General features: G+C 42.6%; 1 protein-coding gene across 1 annotated transcript in view; it reads right to left on the bottom strand.

The window, feature by feature from the left end:
• The window catches only part of ALK (ALK receptor tyrosine kinase), a 599,157-nt gene that overhangs the window by 401,235 nt on the left and 174,038 nt on the right, over positions 1-23,884 (bottom strand). Inside the window, exon 3 of the mRNA XM_083496014.1 lies at positions 15,820-15,978. Coding sequence (XP_083352140.1) covers positions 15,820-15,978 — 159 coding nt within the window. The remainder of the gene's footprint in view (positions 1-15,819; positions 15,979-23,884) is intronic.

Here is a 23,884-nt window from a genome sequence, read left to right on the forward strand (position 1 = left end):
TTGGCATTTAAAACAATAACCCTTTTTAAAATAATTCAGTCCCATTCCCAAGAAAAAACAAGAGAACCTCCACAAAAAGCTATTTTAATTCACTGCAAAAGTTCACGGTGGTATAATGTGGCCTCTTAACTTCCTGTTTAATATTCATACAGACTATAATACTTTTAATAGTAGTGATTACATAATTAATAATTATAGCAATTATAATAATAGGCATAAATCATTTTCCAAACTAGACAAGCAGGGTGCTGGAACTGCCTTCTTTCTCAGAGGTTTTGGAGTCAGCCTTTCATAAGGTCAGTGGGCAGTTTATAGCAGTGTTTCCCAACCACTGTTCCGCGGCACACTAGTGTGCCGCGAGATGTTGCCTGGTGTGCCGCAGGAAAAATTAAAAAATTCAAAAGATTTTTTTTTAAAAAGTCAAATTTTCGATTGGGGCGCCGTCACTAGATGACCCCTGGGGTTCCCTCCCTCCCTCCCGCTCTGCGCCTCCCTCCTCCTCCTCCTCCGGGGAGGCCCTTCCTGGCTCTCGGCCAAGGCTTGGCGGCTGCCACTCACTCACTCACTCGCCCACCCGTCCCTCCATCCCTGCACCCGGCCTCTCCCCCTCCGTCCCCGGCGCGGGGGCTGCCGGGATCCTAGTCCCCTCGCCCTTGGGCTCCGCGCCTGCGCGGGGTGCGCGAACTACGTTTCCCAGCGTGGCCTGGCGGGCCGGGCGTTTTGTTTGAAGCGCTCTTCTCCCGGCCATGGAATGAGCGCAGCGGCGGCGGCCGGGCGGGCAGGGGCTCTTCCGCGCAGACCCCGCGCAGCCTGCCTGTGCCCCCGCGGAGATCGGGCGGCAGGATGGAGCCCGGGGATCCCCGCGGAGGCGGAGCGGCGGAGGCGGAGGCTGCCCCCCAGGTAGGGCTGCGTCGGGGTTTTTTTTATTTTTGCAATGCTGCATCCGTGCCGGAGGGGACGCATCGGACCGCGGGGAGACCCCTTGGCGGGCGTGCAAGGCAATGCATGCGTGCAGGCGTTGCATGGAGTGCAGTGCAATGCAATGGCAACGCGGCGCCCTGCATGCATGCATGCAACTTCCACCGGCGCTCCGGACTTGGCAGGTGAGGGGGGGTCCCCAGTGGGCGGCAGAGAGAGCCGGGAGGGCGAAGGGGAGCCGGGGGGAGCAGCGCTGCTCCCCGAGCCGAGCCCGGGGGGAAACTTCGGCGTCGTTGCGCCGGGTGTTGGAAGCGGAGGCTGGCGGGGGCCCTTCACCTGCAAAACCTGGTCGCCTCTCATATATTTCGAGCATTGCATTCATCGCCCGCTTTCTCCTCCAAGGAGCTCCCGGGGGCGCGCGTGGTTCTCCCCGTGTTATCCTCGCAACAACAGCCCTGCGAGGTGGGTCAGGCAAGTAGCCAAAGGGAGCACCCAGGGATTGTCCTGGCCAGGTGGGGTGATTTGAACCCTGCTCTCTGCCCGGTCTTCGTCCTCATTTAGCCCCCACATGTGCATGACTGTGCATGACTGAGGTTTTCCCCCCTCGTCTTGGCTATGGTGTGAGTCTGTGCTGTTAATTAATGGGGTTCTGCCTTCGGAGAAGATGAGCCAGCCCTCAAGGAGGTGATTATGTAATTTGCTAGCAATTCATGTCCCTCCCGGCGTGACGCTGCGCGCTGACGTCACGGGGCTGTAATGGTGGTGTGCCTCGAGATTTTTTTCATGAAACAAGTGTGCCTTTGCCCAAAAAAGGTTGGGAAACACTGGTTTATAGGACTGCAAGGTGCCTGGGCTCTTTATTCAAGAAGGCATTTGCAATGTGATGGCCCTGCTCACAAGATCTGCAATCCTACACACAATTATTAGAGACTAAGGCTTGCCAACAAAGGTCCGTATAGTAAAAGCTATGGTTTTCCCAGTAGTGATGTATGGAAGTGAGAGCTGGACCATAAAGAAGGCTGATCGCCGAAGAATTGATGCTTTTGAATTATGAAGAGGAAGAGTTTGGATTTGATATCCCGCCTTTCACTCCCTTTAAGGAGTCTCAAAGCGGCTAACATTCTCCTTTCCCTTCCTCCCCCACAACAAACACTCTGTGAGGTGAGTGGGGCTGAGAGACTTCAAAGAAGTGTGACTGGCCCAAGGTCACCCAGCAGCTGCATGTGGAGGAGCGGAGACGCGAACCCGGTTCCCCAGATTACGAGTCTACCACTCTTAACCACTACACCACACTGGCACTCTTATGGTGCTGGAGGAGACTGTTGAGAGTCCCATGGACTGCAAGAAGATCAAACCTATCCATTCTTAAGGAAATCAGCCCTGAGTGCTCACTGGAAGGACAGATCGTGAAGCTGAGGCTCCAATACTTTGGCCACCTTATGAGAAGAGAAGACTCCCTGGAAAAGACCCTGATGTTAGGAAATATTGAGGGCACAAGGAGAAGGGGACGACAGAGGACGAGATGGTTGGATAGTGTTCTCAAAGCTACAGGCATGTGTTTGACCAAACTGTGGGAGGCAGTGGAAGACAGAAGTGCCTGGCGTGCTCTGGTCCATGGGGTCACGAAGAGTCGGACACAACTAAACGACTAAACAACAACAAGGCCCATGGAACATAGTGGAGGCTCATTTCCCCTCCTCTTCCTACAATTTGTAAATCTGTGGAAGGAGGATGTGGGTAAAGAAGAAAAGTGACAACTTTGGTGATGGTAGAGGGGGTTAAACTGAGCTGGGCCTTTCCAACCTGTGGAGATTTCTCAGAAAAAGCCAGAGCTTTCCCCAATGTTTCTTTCTGAAGGCTCACAAAGAGTTTGCCTATTACAAACTGTTAAGTTTTCCCCATTTCTAGATGGATGAGAAGGTTAGTGGAGAATAAGTCACTGTGAGGGAAAAAAGAAAAATAGAGCATATTTTTAAACGTGAAAGAGGAAGAGGAATAAGTAGTAAGGTCGTTTGAGCCAGAGAAAGGAAGAGTAGTGATTTGTTGTCTTCTACACTTACCACGGTGTGTACTGTGACTAATAAGGTTATTTTAGCTACAGAGAAGTGCTCAATAACTCAGCACCATCATGAGAAACTGTTTGGCTAGGGTGATAAAAATGGCTTATTATCAATTACACAGCAAGTTAATTAATTTTTGCCAGTCAACCTCCTCATCAAGTCTTTCTCACTATAATGTGCATTTGTTTTTCAATTAACTGAGTATTTAGTGGGGGCGGGAGGGGCACTGCATCTTCTTTAACCACATACTGAGATGAAAATAAGATGAGTACCTGGAGGACATTCCATTAGCACTGAACAACAAGCACTGTCATGTCCGGCCTTACTCACTCAACCACCTTTATCCAGAGGCAACGCCAACTGGTAGCCCTCCCTACCCAGGTGTGGAGGGGCAGACTGAACCACAGTGGCTATGGGAAGTACAGTTATTTCTCCTGACACAGTGCAGCAATGCACAGTGGCCTCCATCTACCAAACACATTGGTTACTGAAGGTAATGAGGAGGAACAAAAGAGACCTGACCCTACTTACTCCATGGCTAGAGAACACTAGGGATTATTATTATTAAATAATAATAATAATTCTGGCATCCCAAATTAAGTGTTCCACATAAAGTATTATGCTTTCCAACAGTTAACATTGATCTGCAGAGAGGGGAACATAATGACTTGTTTTGCAATTAAGCCTAAGTTCACCAAATAGATATGTACAACAACACCATGAAATGTAGCATGTTGGCCAGTAATTTAAGTGGGAAACAATGCATAATTAAGTGCCGTGTCCTAATCACTTGAGAGATCTGTGATAAAACTCATTTTCCAAGAGAAGGATGTTTGTAGACCCACATGCATGTGTTGGGACTGCAAGACCCAACTGCCACAACATTTGCTGCTACCAGCTTGGTTTAAGGAAAGGCAAAAATGGGACAGCTGCTTAAACTGTCCACCATAATCTAATACAGAAAAGTGTGGTTTTCATTCCAGCCTTGAGTCTAGTGCTTCTCAAGTACAGATCTCAAAACAGTTTGCAAAAAGCCAGATCCATCTCTTAAATGGACCACTGTACAGAAAAACAATCACATCTATCTGCCTCACTTAGCTGAAACTGAAGCTGGTGCTACGTGGCAGAAAATTGAGGTGGGTATCAGCTTATGCTCTCCTGAAGGGACAGAATGGAGAATATTAACTCCACAGTCCTACACCCTTACATGACTCCATAGTTGCTGCCCTATATGCAGGAACACACTCTCAAAATGTGTTTGTGATTGTGCCTTTCTTTCTTCAAATCCCTCAGTTTTTTTGTTTTGTTTTTGCTACTGCATTTAAGTTGGATGCATATTAAGCAAATAAGAAAGGCCTGCTGGATCAGGCCAATGGCCCACCCAGTCCAGCATGCATTTTCCACAGAATCCAGACAGATGCCTGTAAGCAACCTTCAGGCACAAGAGCACTCTTCCCCCTGTGGTTTGCAGCAACTGGTATTCAGAAACATTACTGCCTCTGGCCATGGAAACAGAGCGTAGTCATCATGGTCAATAGCAAATCGCTAGCCTTATCCTCCATGAATTTGTCCAGTCCTCTTTTACAGCCTTCCAAGTTGGCCATCACTGCCTCCTGTGGGTATTTTTCTATTGTGAAATGTTTAGATTATAGACTCCCCAGGGCAGAGACCTTTTACCTTATCGTGGCAACACTATAATATGCCGCACATACTTGATGACACTATATAAATGCATTAATAAGATAATAACAACACAGTCCCAGACTGCAGGTAAGAAACACATTTCTGAAATGTTCCCCTACATTGAAAAACCATCTTTTTTATATAGAAAGAAGAGAGATGGCTGGTCAAGAGGCCCTCTCCCTGATGTGCTAGCTTTCTTCTTGCACCAAATTTTGTAAATTTAAACTCAGGAAGCTTTAACCCTTCACCCCATGCTAGAGTTATTATCTGATTGGAAGGGACTACATTGGCAATGTATGTGAAAACAGAAACCAACACACTACACTTAAAAGTACAGTAGCTAACTGGTTATCCAGGTGGGGGCTGTTCACATTGCCTCCATGGTGTGCATGAGCACTGCATCCCCTTTTTTGAGACACCAAAAGCAGACAAATTGCAGAAGCTGCCTGAAAGCAGATGCAGGAACTGGTTCTTTAAACAGCAGGTGTAGGAGGAGTACTTCTGGGGCTACAACTCCCTTATTCCAGGCGATTAAAAAGGTTGATTTTGGAAAGAAAAAACAACAACCTCACACAAGTCTAGAGGAAGACTGTTCTGGCAGATCTTGGCATTTGTTTATAAATGGGATCATTTATCATGTTCATTTACTAAGCTGTTTTTAAATAGGACCTCTGGCCTTGTTTAACAGACATTTACTTTATTATACGAGCTAAAAAGGAAAGTCATTAATTTTTAAAGAAGCCACAGCTTTTAAACAGAAACATCTGGCAACTCATTGTATTTGCTGAGCCCATCAGAATAAACTGAAAAACCAGTTTCCTGAGCTGTTAAACCACTTGTTTGGGATTCATTTGAATGAAAAGCAGCATAGAAATATAATAAATCAAATCAAATCACTTATATACATACATTACATGAAGGTCTCTCACTTGACTACTTGCCATTAATTATGTTTGAGGCAGGACAGGCATCAGCATTCTGGAGCAACTGCCCAAGTTTGCAGTTTTCCACAAAAAATATTATATTATATGTTTGTTTTTCTTCTTTAGCTAGCTAGCTTAGCACCAAGGTATCACAAATCACCATCTATTTACAAGAGTCAGATGGCTCTAAGTCCATCTCAACTAGGGATAAGGGAGAAATTCATTTCAGTTTGCTTTTATAGGTGCACCCACCTAATTTACACTTTCAAAAACAATATGTGAAGCAAAACATAGCCATCCTTCTAAATTGCACTTCTCTGAATTTTGCAGTGCAATTCTGCAACCAAGCCATGTGTACAAAAATGTATATACTAGGTTAAAGTGTGCATAAGAATGCATATGTTAGTGAAAACAGCATACAAGATGCATATGCGGAACACTGATTTGCAAAGAAGAAGAAGGAGGAGGAGAAGGAGAGTATATTAGGCAAAATTGCATAGCACGTTGTGTGTATGAGATTTTGACAGGAGCAACCCACAGTAAATCACACTGAGCAAATGGATATGCACAGGATCTGTCAGGCTTAATGAGCACAGTGACTCAAATCTTGCCCACACAAAGCAGTTGCCGAAACTAAAGGTCCCCACTTCCCTACAGCTAGCTAGGTCTCCTCCTGTCCAGGATGTGTTCCAAGCAATCAGAGACTGCACCTGCATGTCTGCCTTTGCTCCTCCTACTTCATGCCTCTCCTGGTTCTGGGAGACCAGAGGGGAGGGGAGCTTTTTGCAGCAGGAGGGGTAGACACCCGTGACTCTTCACCAGCCTGGCTCATCTCTGCCTCTTGGCCTCTCTCCTCTCCTGCTTTAGCTTCTGTCTCTGATTCCAGACTTCTCTCTGCCACAAACTCTCCCCACTGTTCACTTTTTGACATGTTCCCAGTCTTCTCCCTCTGACCATTCATAGCCATCCTACCACCAATCGCCAGGCTCTGAGCCTTCTTCCCTTGGGGGTTCCCCAGCTGGTTCCTCCCACCATTCTTCTGCATTCAACCACTAAATGCACTAAAATGCTGCTGAAGTTTAATGGAATTTGGCTGGGTTTTTTTAAAAAAATATTATTTGTAAACTTATGAGGAAAAGTGGGAAAATGAAGAGCAGGAAACCGAGAAAAACAAAAAACGACAGATTTGTCCATCCCTAATTTCAACCCACCTCCAAGTGCCTCCTTCAGCAAACTGACACCAGGTCTTGGTGCTGAAATGGCACATTGGCAATTGGATACCAAGCTAAATTCAATGCACTGGTACTGGTGCACAAAGCCCTAGACAGCTTGAGACCAGAATACTTTTAAAAGTTTCCCTCCTTACATATCCAATCAATCACTGCAGATAACATCTTATCCAGAAGTCCATTCTATACAATATAGGAATTGGGTCTTTAGCAACTACCCTTTGGGATTCCCTCCTGTTCCATATTAGACAGGTCCTATCTCTGTGTGTTTCTTTGGCACCTTCCTCTTTCTAAACAAGCATTTAAAGTTGCAATCTTTATCCCAGTCTGTTTTGTATGTGGAATTATTGTTTTATGAGTGTAACTGTTTTGGGGTTCTAGAACTGTACAGTGGTACCTCGAGTTACAGACACTTCAGGTTATAGACGCTTCAGGTTACATACTCTGCTAACCCAGAAGTAGTACCTCGGGTTAAGAACTTTGCTTCAGGATGAGAACAGAAATCGTGCTCCGGCAGCGTGGTTGCAGCAGGAGGCCCCATTAGCTAAAGTGGTACCTCAGGTTAAGAACGGACCTCCAGAATGAATTAAGTTCTTAACCCAAGGTACCACTGTATATTTTATTGCTGTAACCTATCCTGGGACCATGTGGTAAACAGCAGGTAAGAAATACAATAGAGTACACTTAAACCCAATGATCACAACAGGGCTACAATGCTCTAATCCAGCCAAGCTTTGACAACCAGGTTCAATCATGCCGACGCAGTGTTCTATTATTTTCATTATCATTCATTGCTTGTTAATTCCAGTAAGTGAAATGAATATCTCAATGGAGTAGTCTGATTCATCAGAGTCAGATGAATAGAAACTGTTTGGCCCTCTGCCTACATAAACTCCAATTAGCTAGTGCTTTGTAAAATAAGACCAGCCAGCACTGTTTCTAAATCATAATTTTTATGATAATTATATTCTTAAGATCCTATGGAAATGACTCAGTGATGTAGCACGCCATACACATAATAGAAAGATATCGAAGAAGACATAGGCAAACAGCTAGACATAGTTTCTTGTCGTTTCATTGTGGAGGGGAGAGCACTCCTTGCTGATCACTTTAACTGAATTAAAGCAAACGTAATAATTATCTGCCTTCAAATTGAAATAAACTCTCAGAATTGAATACTGGGATGGCATCTCTCTTATCTTCTTAAATTAGAAAGCTGCCCAGCTGATGATGTCAGCCATTAGTTCATCACCCCTTCCCCTGAGGATTGTTTAACTACAGCAGGAGTTCCATGGCGATTCAATACTTTCAAGATGCATTTACAATGTAATAATAATAATAATAATAATAATAATAATAATAATAATAATAATAAATTTTATTTATATCCCGCCCTCCCCAGCCGAAGCCGGGCTCAGGGCGGCTAACAGCAATCAATTAATCAAACAGTAAAATAGTTACACAATCTAAAAATATTTCATTATAAAAATTAATTAAATCAAATTGATGGCAACCAATTAAGCAAAATTCTGTGCAGGTTGCCAGAGGAGGGAGTCAGGCTGCGCCCTGACCAAAGGCCTGGCGGAACAACTCTGTCTTGCAGGCCCTGCGGAAAGATGTCAGGTCCCGCAGGTTACTATACAACTTCTAAGCATTATGCAGCATCAATATATGCAACACAGGGGCATTTTAGAAGTAGCACTTACCTGGTAATGAAACGTGGTATGTAAGAATATTCACAGACTACATCTGTGGTCCACGTATCATATTAATGACTTTTAAAAACCCAACCTCTTTCCCTATGGCATAAAGCGTTTTGCTAACATTACAGGTGACTTGGCACACATTTCAAAAGTCAGAACAGCTATGGAACCTAACAGATGTGGCAAGCACAGTGACAAGGTCCCTTGCTGGAACAAAGCCAGGAACTTTATGGAGAGAACCTTAATAGATAACATCCTTTTGTTTACTCCTGTGTCCTCACTGCTACCCCTTTCCTTCTCAACCCATAATGGACTAAGGAGCAATCCTAACTCCTGCCTGACAGCAGTGGAGCTGAATAGAGCCCCCGCCTCATCTGAAGCCCACAACGAACAGAGCAAGAGTGTGTGTGTTTCATCTCATTTTTTCAATGCCAGGTTCAGGCTGCTGCAGCAGAGACTCCTGGATCAGGTTCATTGCCTGTACCTGGACCACTTTTTGATCTTGACCTATTTAATGGTTTTTTTTGTTTGCTTGCGTGCTTGCTTTGCTGACTACTGGTGGCAGAAATACCACAGGTGGCAGCTTCAACCCACCAATGCAGTGCAGTGATGACCTCCGAACTAGTGGATGCCCATGCCAGCAGAGCTTTGTCAAGCTCAGCCAAGCAGAGACACATACACTATAGCCACACACACACACACACACACACACACACACACACTGTGGCAAATTGGAGGTTTGGATTGGAATTGGGATGCTGGTATGGAAAATACATCAAGAGACATGGAAGGGGCAGATTTGGCAGCTTGGTTTTCTAACCTAGATGCACAGACTGGTTTTTGTTTTTGTTTTAAATTACTAAAGTTCTGACATCAGTCATTGTCCATTTTAAAAAATGTTGCTAATTGTGCCCTAACATGCTTTAGGGTTTGCAGTCCATCTTTAATATCTATGCTATAGATTCTATGGCTTGGATTCTAAGTTCTAAGTCCTTCATGTAACAGTAGTGTTGACCCCTGCCAGTTCCCCCTCCATTCCCAAGTGTCCTCCAACTCCCAGGAACAGATTTTTAAGTGGGAAGACAAGAAAACTTTTGTTTCATGACTGAGAACTCTGTTCTGCTTATGGAGTAAAACTTAGAATCCAAGCCTGCATCTTCACGTACTTGTCTTGCAACCAATTACCATGGCTTTATTTTCCAGTTTTGAAGTGTTTCACTGAAACCCTTTCCCCCATACTCAGTGCATATATGAAGGTGTGTTGTATAAATTATGATCATGCCCTAGGAATGTCACTGATAAGACAGAGTGGTAGCAAGTATTAGAAGGCAGAGCATGAGGTCTTTGTGCTGCTAGGACAACATCCAAAGAAAGGCTCAGGGTGCCAGTGTATCCAGGAATGGCCCAACATGTGCATCATGAAAAGGTGGAATTTCAGGGCTAGCTATAGTTGACTGGACTTTGCTGATGAAATGCCTTTTCCCACCATCTCATTATATCTGATCCCAAATTCTACCTACCTAGTTGGACAAGCCCCCTACTGTGTCCAGAAACTTGTTCTAGAACCTGCTACTTGCCCTACTGGCCTGCCAGTAGATTGAGAACCTGAATATCATTGTCCTAGCATTGGTTGGAACCAAAGAAAATAGAGAAACAGGTTATAGGATGCATCTGGTTACTTGATGCATATATCACAGGTTTTGTGAATTTATGTAGACAAGGGCATTTTACTAAGCTGCAAAGCATAATATTATACATATACTAAACCACTACTATTAGTGCCTGGGATAGGAGCAGGTTTTAACTTGAAATATATCCTCACTTGAAATACCTTTACAATCTCCAAAAGATTCCATGAAGTTATATAGGAGAGAGTTATGGGTTACAGATAAGGGACGCTGTTGAATTGAGGAAAAACCTCCTTCCTCCTTTGAAAGCAGTGGTCCAAATGTCTGAGTTATTTACATTTATGGCAGAAAGTATAGGGTGTGCAATTTGTGATGCTGCTAAAGTTCATGCAACACATTGCCCTGTCCTGGACATGGGTGATCAAAGCATCAAGAGAAGAGGGGAGTGCTGTTGTTGTTGTTGTTGTTGTTGTTGTTGTTGTTTCTATCTCTTTGCATTGTTCTCTTCCCTATAAATCTATGGAAGCCACTCACTTATTTAAGAGACAGTAATAACTGATTCATACTGAAGGGCACATAAGTAATTATTTATACATACTTATGACATACTAGACATACTAAATATTTTCATTTCATTCTATATAAGAAGCCATTCAGTTCACAAAAATTCTAGGTAATTAAGTAACACACACACACACACACACACACCCTCTCAAGAAGATTAGCAGACTAACCCACACATATCCCAGTTCTGTATTTTAAATAAACATAAACCTATTGCAAAATTAGCAGGCATATGCAAAATTAAACATGTTAATCTACGGGTACTGCCTTTTTGGAGAAAGCTCATTAGAGCATAAAGGCTGTACTAACAAAGCTTCCACTGTGTCACTAATGAGGCTAATGCCCCTGAATTAGCTAGTTTAAGAGTGAATATTTTCTTTAAGCTATAAAGGAAGTTCCTCAGTACTTTACTTCAAAAAGTCAGGTACAATTGCCATGTGTTAACACCTCTGTTATGTCCTTATTGGAGAAGCTAGTATCCTTTCAGATTTTCTTTATATAAGCTGTATTGTTACATTTCTTTCTAGGTGGTCTATACTGATGTGCTGAAACATAGAAAAGACCATGAGACCATGGAGAAATCACTGGATGGGGTTCCCAGAGCAAACAATGTGACAAATGCCAAGGTAAAATTTAAAACCCAGCTCTTCTGCATTTTTCTGATGCAGCTGTCCTGATTGTGTGCTATGAAGAAGAAGAAGAAGAGAAGAGTTTGGATTTGATATCCCGCCTTCCACTCCCTTTAAGGAGTCTCAAAGCGGCTAACATTCTCCTTTCCCTTCCTCCCCCACAACAAACACTCTGTGAGGTGAGTGGGGCTGAGAGACTGCAAAGAAGTGTGACTGGCCCAAGGTCACCCAGCAGCTGCATGTGGAGGAGCGGAGACGCGAACCTGGTTCCCCAGATTACGAGACTACCGCTCTTAACCACTACACCACACTGGCTCACTATGAAGACAAAGCAGAAGTGTTCAGTCCTGAACAGTCTTTACTGCTAAGCAAGGCTGGCCTATCCATGAGGCACGGTGAGGCGACCATCTCGGGCAGCAGAATCCATGGGGCAGCAAGACCCATGGCCTCCAAGAAGTGCATTGCCCACTGCTGCCACAGTGACAGCAACAGTTATGGTGTGCTCCTTGGACGTCAGATCTGCTGCTTCCTCAGCAGCTTGCCCCACAATGCAGCCTCTTGGAGAATAGTCTCCTCCCACTCTTGTTCTCACTGTAGAGCCTTACTCCCTGCCACTTGTTCCTGATGCAGACTGTCACTCACCCTTTCTTCTATGGTAGGGGAGGGACATTTTGTGGTTCATCTCAGATGCCAAAATGTCTTGGGTCAGTCTTGCTGCTAAGGCATCTCAGTGACATAGGAAAGAGTCACTTTCAAAGTCACTTAAAGCACATTCCAACACACCATTAAAGTGCATGGCTTCCCCCAAAGATTCATGGGAACTGTAGTTTCCCACTCCCAGAGCTGCAATTCAAAGTATGCTTAACAAACTAAAGTACCCAGGATTCTTTCAGTATTCCAAGAATGGTCACATCGTAGAGGTGTATAACCACCGTGTGATCTTCGGCTGAAGGACGGTATAGAAATTTAATTAATATAACAACAACAACAATAATAATAATAATAATAATTAATAACAATAAGCCATTATTATATTTGTGGTTTTATTTTTGGTCCCTTTCCTAATTAGCTTTTGCATAGCTGTTTCACACACTGGCACACTGCCCATTCCTTATTTTAGCATCTTACATATCAGGGGGAATAGTCCTGAGAACGACATCTGAAAATATAGTGAGAGCTATGCAAAACTGGTTCTCAGATATGTGGCTACTGCCTTCAGCATTGTTTCTTTTCTTTGCACTGAATACAATCAATGTTACTCATCTGACTTGAACTATCCAACTTCTATGTACCCTTTTATCTTTCTATCTGGGTATTTCTTACTATATTCACTCTAGGAAGTTTGATGTTTCTTTGTTGCTTATTTTCTTGCAAGCCAATGCCTTGATTTATTCTCTCTAGTTACGTTAATATATAATATTTTGTTCAGGATTATCGCTTTATTATCCTGTAGTGTCTCCCTCATCCTTCTCTGTCAAAAGGACCATAAATTAAAGTCAGCAAGCATTTACAGTCCAATAATTCATTGTCTCTGAATGCTAATATTCTCACTGCCTAGCTAGGTCCCAGAACATTTTGTCCTGTGACCTTTTCGTCTCAGTACCTCTGTGAGAAACAAAAAGGAAGCATCTAACTAACAAAGCATGTAATTATTTTACATTTATTGTAACTTCATCAGATTTGGAGAGCTTCAACCCCTCAAAATAAATTTACATCTTAGAGAGAAAGACAATCACTATTTAGACGAAGTATATATTTTTTCTGCTGCTCATACCAACAATATTTATATCATACAGTTACGATATGATGGCTCAGGAAATGTCCAAAACATTTGACTAATTAGAAAGTTATCACACTTTCCGCATAGCAAGTTAGTTACAAATGGTTACCCACAGAGATCCGCATACATGGAGAAGGGGCAATAAATCTGGAGAACATTCCTTCTAAATAAAATTCAGTGAACGGATTTGTACAAGAGTCACATGAAGTCACATTCATCAATTTAACTGAATTCATTTAAAGCCACTAGAGATACATATCTGACTGAGGCCTGAATCCAGAGCCAAATCAGGATCCATGCCTCATTCGAGTCAGGATGAGACAGTAGCAGGTGTTATCCTATTCTAGGAATGTCTCCCACCAGGATCTTCAAACAGAAATAGATGGTGGGACAAATTTACTCCTCCTACTCACCATCTATGAATGGAGTTGAAACGGGAGGCAGCTAATTGGAATCACATTTTCAGGAAACAAACAGTAGGGGTTGAAATTACTATGCCTAATTATTTAAGATAGAAGCAGACCACACACAATACTTCTGTGCCAAACAGCTGTAAGCAAAATGATTTAAAACTGAATGGAAAATGCTCACTGAAAGAGCAAATTTTTCAAGTCATCATCTACAGACAGAGAAGGAAACAGCTAGCTGCGAATCACAAGAGTACAGTTCTCCTGAAGAGGCTCTGTCAGGGTTCACCTGGAATTTTAATGGTTACTCCCAGCCTGCTTATCTGACTCCACAGCCTTCATGCAGCACTCCTAAAGCAACCCTTTTAGGGCCATTCCCCTTTTGGGGTCATCACAGCATTTTGATGACCCCTTTTGGGGTCATCACAGCATAACCTGCTAATGAAATGTTAGTGAGAGCAATCTTAAACCACAGTGCTCTAATTATTTACAACTTAGAGATAGTTCACAAATGTAGTCTCCTCACCAAATTCCATCCTCAGGATCAAATTTCAACTTGCGTGTAATGTGAGTAGATACTTATTCCACAGTGGATTACAGCAAAATATCAACAAAATACAGATCAGGTCAATACCAACATTTCTTTTTTTAAAAAAAAAAAATTTGAACACAGTAGGTGATACACCACAGTGGTAACATTACCTAACCTCTTCCAAATGCTTGCACAAAATGGTTGACTTAAACTGACACTGAAATCCAAGTAAAATTGGTGGCAGCCACACTTCTGAGGGGCAGGCTTTACAGAAGCCAAGCACTACTAATCCAAAGACTTCTTTTCTTGTCATGACACCATGTACTTCCCCTGGTGGTGAAACAACAAGAAGGGCCTCCCCCAGAGACAGGCTGGTAAAGAAAAAGGTGTTCCCTCAAGTGAAAAGAGATAAATAGAAATGCTTAGTGTGAATTTCTATTCCCAGGAGTTCCTAGAGGGCAGCCCTGATACTTGGGATAGTGCCTTCTCCTGGTGCGCGCGGGGGGGGGGGGAGAGCTAGAAGAGCAAGGATAACCACTTAATCCCCATAATGACACATGGCTCAACAATCCCACCACTTCCCCAAGGAGCTATCTGAAGTTTACGAAACTGAAAACAACCCAAGTGAACACCAAAGCTCCAAAGGCAGCTGTCTGTGCTTCAAAATCTCTGCATAATACCACTTTCACATGCTTCTCACAGGCATTCCTTTGGGTCCCTCTCTCCTTCTGAAGGGAAGACCACAGAGGAAGAAAACACAGCCATGGGAGAATCCACTGCTAGAGTTTTCACAGTTCATTGCCCTTCTAGGGAAGTAGTAATTTTAATGTCTGCTGACCAGCTTGTTGATCTCTCCTGTCTGAATAGGTGTGAACCACCTCTGGGGATGGGATGGGGAAAAGATGAAGCAAAGATGACATGAGGAGGAGAATGGAGAGGTAAAGAAATTTAAGAGCGAGAGGGAGAAAGATGTGAAGAGGAAAAGCTGAACTCTTAAGCAGTACAGCTAAGTCCCAACCTTCAAAGTGGAAGGGCTGGTTTGGAGAATGGGATGGCTCCTCCCTCTAGATGAGGTCATGTGAAGAAGGACCTTGCCTGCATGCCAGGAGGAGGCACCGTCCTAAGTTCTAAGACTGCCCTCTAGGATCCTCTGGGAAATAATTGGCAGTTTAATTAAGGAGCTTTTGTCAGAAGTTACAAGAAGTTTGAATGCTATTTGCATGAAAGCCCTGCAACTGAATTCAGAACACACACTTGCATGGAAATAGCATTGTTACACCATGGCCTGGTGTTGATCCTGAAGACATTTGAACAAAGAGGTTATAGCAAAATCTTAGGGTAGATTTCAATGTCTATGCTGTTTGTTCGGTGGTTGCCATTATCACACAATAGCCTGTTTGCTTAAAGTTTCACCACATATTCGCCTTGTCACTTTCTAAAAGGAAAGTCCTCACATGTGTATCACGGCTTGTTAAGAGATTTTTTTGAATCTACCAATTAACATATCAGTTCTGGTTTGGGTTGTACAAGTTGTACAGGTAACATTTCCAGAGACTAATTGACTTAAAATGTTGTTCATAAGATTGCATGTCCTTCTTATTAGTCATGTAATATTTTTTCTTGTAACCTTTCATAGCAAACATTTTACATCTGCCCCAACACCTGCTGAGAAACAGACCATAAGCTCAAAATAAAATCCTATTCCTCCTGGAGTAATAAGACTTCGACCATCGTGTTCAGTGAATACAGATTGTTATTCTCACCTTCTGCTGAATTTTCAGAGTAATCCCTCTCTGGGCCATCCAAAAGATGGAGCCGTGAGAATTCATCTGCACTCACTCGGTGCCAGGATCTGTTATGTCCCTCCTTCATCGGTGGGGAATATTCTAGATCACAGTGCGATTCAAAATTGCAGTCAAAAACTGGAAAAAGGAAAGGAAAACAGAAAGTGAACATTCTAAAATAAATAATACAACTAACTCTGCCAACAGACAACAGATATTTCATTGCCATTGTTATAATTATTTTGCCCATTCCACAGTTAGGAAAACAGACCATATCACCATATGTTGAGGATATGTATTTTCTCACTGTGATTCAACTTCAGTCTGTACTGGGAAAGAAAATAGATCTCTACACCTAGGAATAAGATTTAGGAAAAGAAGCACATATGGCTATGCCTGTGCCATCAGAGCTCCTGCTCCAATACATCTATTTCTATTTTTGTTTTATTCCTTGTTGAGATGGGCAGTCCATCTGCAGAAAGAGCAGCACAGAAACAATAAGAGGAGCAAACCAAATTAACGGCACCATTTCAAACATAGCATGTTGCTCTCCTTACTCCTTTTTCTTCTTTTATTTTATTTTCTTAAAGAAGCACTAAATGAGGTGTGCTTTTCCTTGAAATTGTGGTAGTAGTGTTTTAGTTCTGCTTAAATCTTCCCCGCCCCCTTTTTTGTGACTCGAATTATGTTTGCCCTCAGTCTACAGTTGGCCTAGAAATTTCAGAACTTTGGGGATGGAAAACTGCTGCTCTTGGGAGATTTTCATTAACATCTATTCTTCTCGTCCCAGGATAAGATTAACCCAAATAATTGAAGTTGACACTAGCCAAACCAGCCAAGACATTTTTTAAACTTCAATTAGATTCTCTATTAAACATCTCATTTCTTCCCAGCCTGCATAGATTTATGATCTTCACCCCATTCTCTTGGAGGCATCATACCTTTTAATCCTAAGGTTAATACCCTCGCCCTTTCTCTGATCTATTTCAGATAATTCACCTGTTTAATGACAAAGTGAAATGAATGAGCCTTTTTACATTTTTCATTCTACTTTCTTTACCATATGTGCTACTACTTTTGTGACATTGCTAGCACCTTGTTCACTCCAGGTACCCAGCAATAACACACCACCAAGCAGCACATCAACGAGGAGAGAGATTAGCTCTTTTCAAAGCAGGTGGGCTAAATGTGTGGCAGCAGTGTGAGATGCCCTCCATGCCTACTCTGAACCTCCATGTATTTATCAGCTTCATGTGCATGCAGCCCTGTTATGTGTACAACCTGCACAAGTTCTCTCCACATAAATGGGGAAAACTGGGTTCTTAGTTGCTTAGGGAGAGCCTGTGCATGCAATAAAATTATATTTGCATAGTCTCTGTGCACACAGAACTGATAGACACCCAGAAGTCACAACTGAGGAAAGTAGAAACAATCCTGCACACACACACACACACACACACACACACACACACACACACACTCAGTCTACACAGTTTCTAACAGTGTGGGCTGGGTTTTCCTTAATATCAGAATTACTTCTTATGCCCTAAGCTATGGTGTCATGCTCACATTTGACTGTCTCCTTAGTCTGTGATATGTAGGAACCAGCATGTGGACAGTCCTGCTTTTGGGTGGCCTCAGGGTCCCTTCCAGCTCTATGATTCTAGGAACTGGGAGGAGGTGAAGCTAAGCAGGTAAATGAGCCCAACAAATAAATGAGTCAACAAGTAACAAAGCAGCTAGGCTGATAAGTTTGAAAGGAGATGAGCAGAGAGGCAATGAAGCATGGAAAGAAAGGGGCGGTGTTAGGGAATACCTGGGGGGGCCAGGGCCCCAGATCTTTTGTTCCAGGCCCCAAATCTCCTGCCCTTCCCCTGACTCCCCTGGTTTGTTTGTTTTTTTAATGTGTCTATAGGCTAGCCAGTCACAAAACATAGTGTTGGTGAGACTGCAGCCACCCACCATATTAATTTGTATTTTACCTTTAAGCCGCAGTCCTTTTCAACAGATTTTGGGCTGAGGGCCGACTTTTTCCCAAGCTGACTGCCACATAAAAGACCCTCCTCTAGATCAGCCATAGGCAAACTCGGCCCTCCAGATGTTTTGAGACTACAACTCCCATCATCCCTAGCTAACAGGACCGGTGGTCAGGGATGATGGGAGTTGTAGTCCCAAAACATCTGGAGGGCCCGAGTTTGCCTATGGCTGATCTAGATCGTTGCAAGACTTCAGCAGACTGCGACACAACTAGGAGGGCCTCATGAAAATATCTTAATAAGTGGAAAGGTTCATAAAAGGGAAAGTGTTTGTTCAGGGACCATCCATTCCACTCTTACCAACCACCTACTAAACCTGTTTAAATAGCAGCTGTTGGGGAGGGCACTAGCTTCTCTTCCCACCCCCATCAAGGCCATGCCACAGGGGAAGAAGACGTTCAAACTCATTCCACACCCAATGAAAATTGCCACCCCTGCACATGCATATGTTATTCACCCCAGCAGAGAAGCCTCAATTGGCTTTGTATAAAAATAACAGGCACTTAAGTTGTACTTGGTATCCATAAAATTGATGTTTCTAGGCAGGCTGCAGTAAGACAGGCTTTAATTTGGTCATGTTAGTCTTTCTCGACAGTGCTTTCAATTAATGTTCGGGTCTATACTGGAAAATCAAAAGAAGGAATGACAAAATCACTACTGCCTAATGTCTGGTACATAGTATCTCATTATTCTCATAAGATTAATACTCCATATTCCTGGTCTAGTCTATCCTCAATACATGTAACTTTGAAAGGGATTTCAAACAGGACACATTTTCCTTTGAAAGGCACTGTATTTACTTTATGTAGCTTAAAGGTACACTCTTAATTAAAAGCTCAGATGAAGCTAAGATTAGGAACCCATTTCAGCCAAAGTGCACATTATACATACTGTATATAACCTCATTTGTAAGCTGCCCATTCTTTTGTTCCTACCATTTTTTTAGTTTGCTGTCACAAAAATGTACTGTAGAAAACATATGATTTCTTTTAGCACTTGTGAGTGGTGAGTTGTTCATAATTAGAATTACTATTTATACAAGTTGAGGAACATTTCTAATGCAACACCACAATGGCCTGTTTCAGTGTATGCCAAATACTTGCTATTTAGCTTGGGTGTGGTGCGAGGTGCACTCAGCCTTTTGAAGCTCTTCATGTTTAAATAAAAGCCACCTTTTCCTCCAAGCTGGGGAAAGAAAATATGTAAGGGAAAGTAAATAAATTTAATAGAAAAACCAGGAGAGTTTTCCTTTTTATGCCACCTCTAAAAGACATGACTAGATATGGAATTTTAGGAAGTAGCTACAGTGCATACTCAGTAGCTTTGTGCAGTGAGATTTCCAAAAGATTTATATCAGTATATGTTTATGCAGCAGCTGTATGAAATCCACAGATCGTAAAGCCTTGGGAGGAATTGCTATGGTCCGGTGAATCACAAATCCAGATTTTCCATTTACACTAAAACATAAGGCTTTCCTTTTCAAGTCTTTTGACAAAGACACCAAAAGTTTAGGAAACTACAAAAAAGAGACAATTTATCACAAACTGTCTACCAGCACAATTCACCAGAAATCATTTTTTTGGTCTTCACTATAGTTGTTCTTCAGAAATGAATATATCTCTATAGCAAACTGAGGCTGCAATCTTTAGCATAAGTCTAAGGCGTAAACCTTGTTGTTTGTTTGATTAAATTTGCGTACCACTCTTCATCTGAGATCGCAGGATGGTTCACACCATAGAAATACAAAATGAAAACACCCACCCCAAAACTCAAGAACAAAAAATGTTGAGGTCTGTGGGATTTACTAAACACGTTCAGGACTCTACTGCCATGGTTAATATTGTGCAGGGGAGAGAAAAGGCGAATCTCTTAAAAGAGAAATGGGTGCATAGCACAGAATGAGAAACGACACGCACAATGCTCAAATCATCTAGTCCAGCGGTTCCTAATTAGTGGTCTGCAGATCTCAGGGGGTCTGCATAACCCACCCAGGGGTCCATGGTACTTACCCATCAACTGTCCAGGACATCCCGTTTGAGGGGGGCCTGTACTCGCACCCAAAAAACATACATTTTGGGGAACCATGCTCTTGCACAAGTCATGCGACATGTTGGAAGGCAATGTGGCTAAATTCACATAACAAAAACTACCACAGAGATACCAGTATTTTCAAAAGTAGGGGTCCATGGTTTGACTTTTGAAAAACCAGAAGTCTATAGTACTTAGCTAAAACCACTGATCTAATCCTTCTGACCTAATAAAATGCCAAGATCTGACACTTTAGTTCTGTGGTGTTTTGAATGGAGAGGCCTCTGAGCATACTGATGTGCCCATGTTCTGGCATGCTGTTTGGTCAGCATGTCTGGACTCCAAGTATCAGGCTGTGATTTCATTTCATTTGCATTTTTATTGGCTGTTCTGGGGTATGAAGAGTTTGCTGGGAAACCACAAGCATGTGACCCATGATCAACCTCATGCTCCCATTCCAGGGGAATTCATATACTCCCTTTCAATATATAGCCCATGTTCACTACTGCAAGGAGCAAAACTAGGCCTATAATTCACACTGGCCTGGGCAAGTGTAATCCACAAATACAAGCAGTATGGACAATGCTGAGACATTTTTACTACAGTAAGTCCTGCTAAATAAATATTCAAGGATATGCAATAGGGAGGAGACAGTGTTTAAATTGCTTTCTTGGGAGAAGTACTGTTTGGTGAGCCCTGGGGACCTCTATTAACACTGGCTAACCTCTATATACTTAATTTATAATGCCCATAAGCTTTTAATTCATGACAGGGAAGTGACATATTGATTTTCCAGTTACTAATTTCAAAAGCAAAGCCAGTTTGAAAGCTTCCCTCTTGGCCTTTTGACAATACCTCTCCCACCTCCCTAAGAAGGTGCATGGAGGTGGTATCAGAGGTGCATCCTGCTCCCTGACACTTCCCATTCTGGTAATTGAATGTATCTTCAGAGACCTAGAATGGGAAGGGAGGGATCCACACATCTGGGAAGGGTGATCCAACTTCTAGCATTGATTTCGGTGTGGGATAATTGATACGTTTGCTCTTGGGGTCAAGGAGTAATCCTGGGTTGGGAGCTGCATGGGCAAGCTGAATGCATACAGCAAGGAATTCAGAGATGCATCTGAAGATTCACTAGGAATGGAGTTGGGGTGATCTCTTCCTAGTCCCTTTCAGGTAGAGGGGTTAATTTGCCCTGGCTCTAACATACACTGAGACCAGAGGTTTTCACAAATGACTATTTAGGATTTAAATTTAATTGAAATTCCTGCATTGTAAGGAGTTGGACTAGATGACACTTGGGGTCCCTTCCAGCTGTACAATTCTGTGATTCTGTGTCTGTGCTTTTCATTGAGATGTTGCTAAACTAGTCCAAATAAAACACCTGCAGCCTGGTGTATCTTTGGCCAGGGTTCTTTTTCATCCTAGAATCACATTCTAATCAAGATCAGGAATTCTGATCCAGGGTACTTTTGAGAAGGCTAAAAATTACTTAGGTTCACTGGTCACAAAGTGGTAGTGCAAGGGCAAAGGCAGTAGAAAAAAATAAATGAAATGAAATGAAATTGTGACAGATGAAAGTGGAGATTAGAATAATCAGCTGCCAATTACTGACATCATTTTCTATAGATATCTAATCTTTATTTAAAAATGGCTAAATTCTTTGCCACAGTAATTTTTTTTTGTGGCAGGGAGTTCCAGAGTTCAGCTTTAATTTTATAGATCTTTAAAGCTGCAATGGAAGATGCTCAATAGCTTTTGTGGAGGAAAACAGCCTTAAAGTCTAAAGAGGAGCTCAGCCTTTAAAAAACCTGCACTCAATCTTTTGGGTATTAACTGAAAATTCGAAGGTCTGGGTTGTCTGAGCACATGAGATGAACACGTCTGAAATCCTGGAAAACTGCTGTCAGTCAGTGCTGGCTTTGAAGGACCAATGCCCTAATTTGATATAAGACAGTTTTCTGGTGTGTGTCACTTTTGCATGGGTTCACAGTGAGTCTACTCTATCCTGTTCCTTCCTTAACTTGTAATTTTCTTTTTAAATCCACATGTAAATTCAGTTATTTGCATATTTTCTCTCAAAATATGCTTCTCTAAACACATTGCTTCTAAATATTCCTTTTTAAAAAATGCACGTTGATACTTTCCCTTTAGCTGAGAACTATATCAGAACATTTGAGAAGTACAAAAGCTGGTGGATAACTATCTGCACATTAGTCTGTGATATGTAGATCAATTCAGTACCTATAGGAATTCAAAAATATTGAGTTGCTCAACCATTCCTACATGTACTAGAGTGGATATTGGCTACAGGCCTAAAAGAGCAGGAAAGGGATTACTGCTTCTGTTTGCCTCAGTGAGTACAGGAGGGCATGAGAGTACAGTCACTGAGTCAGCTAAGCCAGGCACTATCTCTCAGATGAACCTTTTTTTTTATTTAAAAAAAGGGATAAACTTTTAAGGATAAGGATAAACTGTGATATTCTCATGTGTTCCTTCTTAGGCTCTTTGAAGGTAGGATAGGATATAAGATGTTGTGAACTGCCTTGAGATCTATGAGCCTCTTGGGCTTGCCAATTGGAAGGTCGGCGATTCGAATCCCCGCAACGGAGTGAGCTCCTGTTGCCCTGTCCCAGCTCCTGCCAACCTAGCAATTCGAAAGCATGTCAGTGCAAGTAGATAAATAGGTACTGCTGTGGCAGGAAGGTAACTGGTGTTTACGTGCACTCTGGTTTCTGTCACGGTGTTCCGCTGCGCCAGAGCAGTTTAGTCATGCTGGCCACATGACCCGGAATGCTGTCTATGGACAAACACTGGTTCCCTCGGCCTGAAAGCGAGATGAGAGCCGCAACCCCAGAGTCACCTTTGACTGGAGTTAACTGTCCAGGGGTCCTTTACCTTTACCTTATAGGGCGGTATATAAATTTAATAAATAAAAATGACAAACAAACAAATACAATATCAATTAAAAACAGCAATAAACCACAAAAAATGGCAATAGTAAATTAATAGTAACGCATTCTAAAAACAAATCAAATTGAGTGATAAGGTCAACCCGTGTCATGCAGTGCAAAGTTCACCACAGTTGCAGAACACAGATATGAGAAAAGTGGCGGATGCATTCAGAAAGAAACAAATTTCACAATCTTCTCAAAAGGTTTCTCAGTACTGGGCATTGGTCCACATGTAGATACCTGAACTTGGATCATATATATGGAATGGTCAATTTGTCTTAGCTATACTAAGCACTGGCATAGCATTGCATCATTTATCATTTTATGAATAATTTTACAGCAGAGTGGATTAATAATTACCTCAGCTGAGCCAAGAAGTAAAATACAAGGCTGGGTGCTGAGCATCATGTAAGCCTCAAGTTAGAGTACTATCAGCAATGGAAACTGGAGATGCAACATTAAGTCAATACTGAGAGAATGTTTAAGAAGCTCTTGGCTTCAAGATCTCAAGCACTTGCCAATATGAGAGGGAGTAAGTGCAACAGGCCGGTGAGGAAATCATTCTAAGAACTGGGAACCTGGCCGTAAGCCAACTGAAATTAATTGAGTGCCTTTAATGACCTCAATGGAATTTGGATTGGCTTTGAAAGAAGGGGTAGGCAATAGTGGAAAACTTACTGACTATATGTTGCCTTGCCTTGAGTAAAACAAAGTGCATCCGTTATAATCTTGGGGAACGGCGCAGTTTGGTCAGTCTAGATGATGCCATCACATCTCAAGTCCTAAGTATACTTGCAGCAGGGTTTTCCCAGCCTTTTCATGTTGGTGAACACCTTTTAGACTGGCATCATTTTGCAACACAGTAATTCAGTTTTACTAGCACACCGGAGGTTAAACTAACCCCTTTACAGCCCCAGGAGTGTTTGTGCGACACACGCACGTACACACTGCCACGACACACAGTTTGGAAAGCTCTGACTTACAGGCAAGTTATGTGCCTAGCCCTATATTTCTACTGGCAGTGCT

The sequence above is a fragment of the Podarcis liolepis genome (genome assembly GCF_965112155.1).
Source record: "Podarcis liolepis genome assembly, chromosome: 3".
NCBI classification, from domain to species: Eukaryota; Metazoa; Chordata; class Lepidosauria; order Squamata; family Lacertidae; genus Podarcis; species Podarcis liolepis.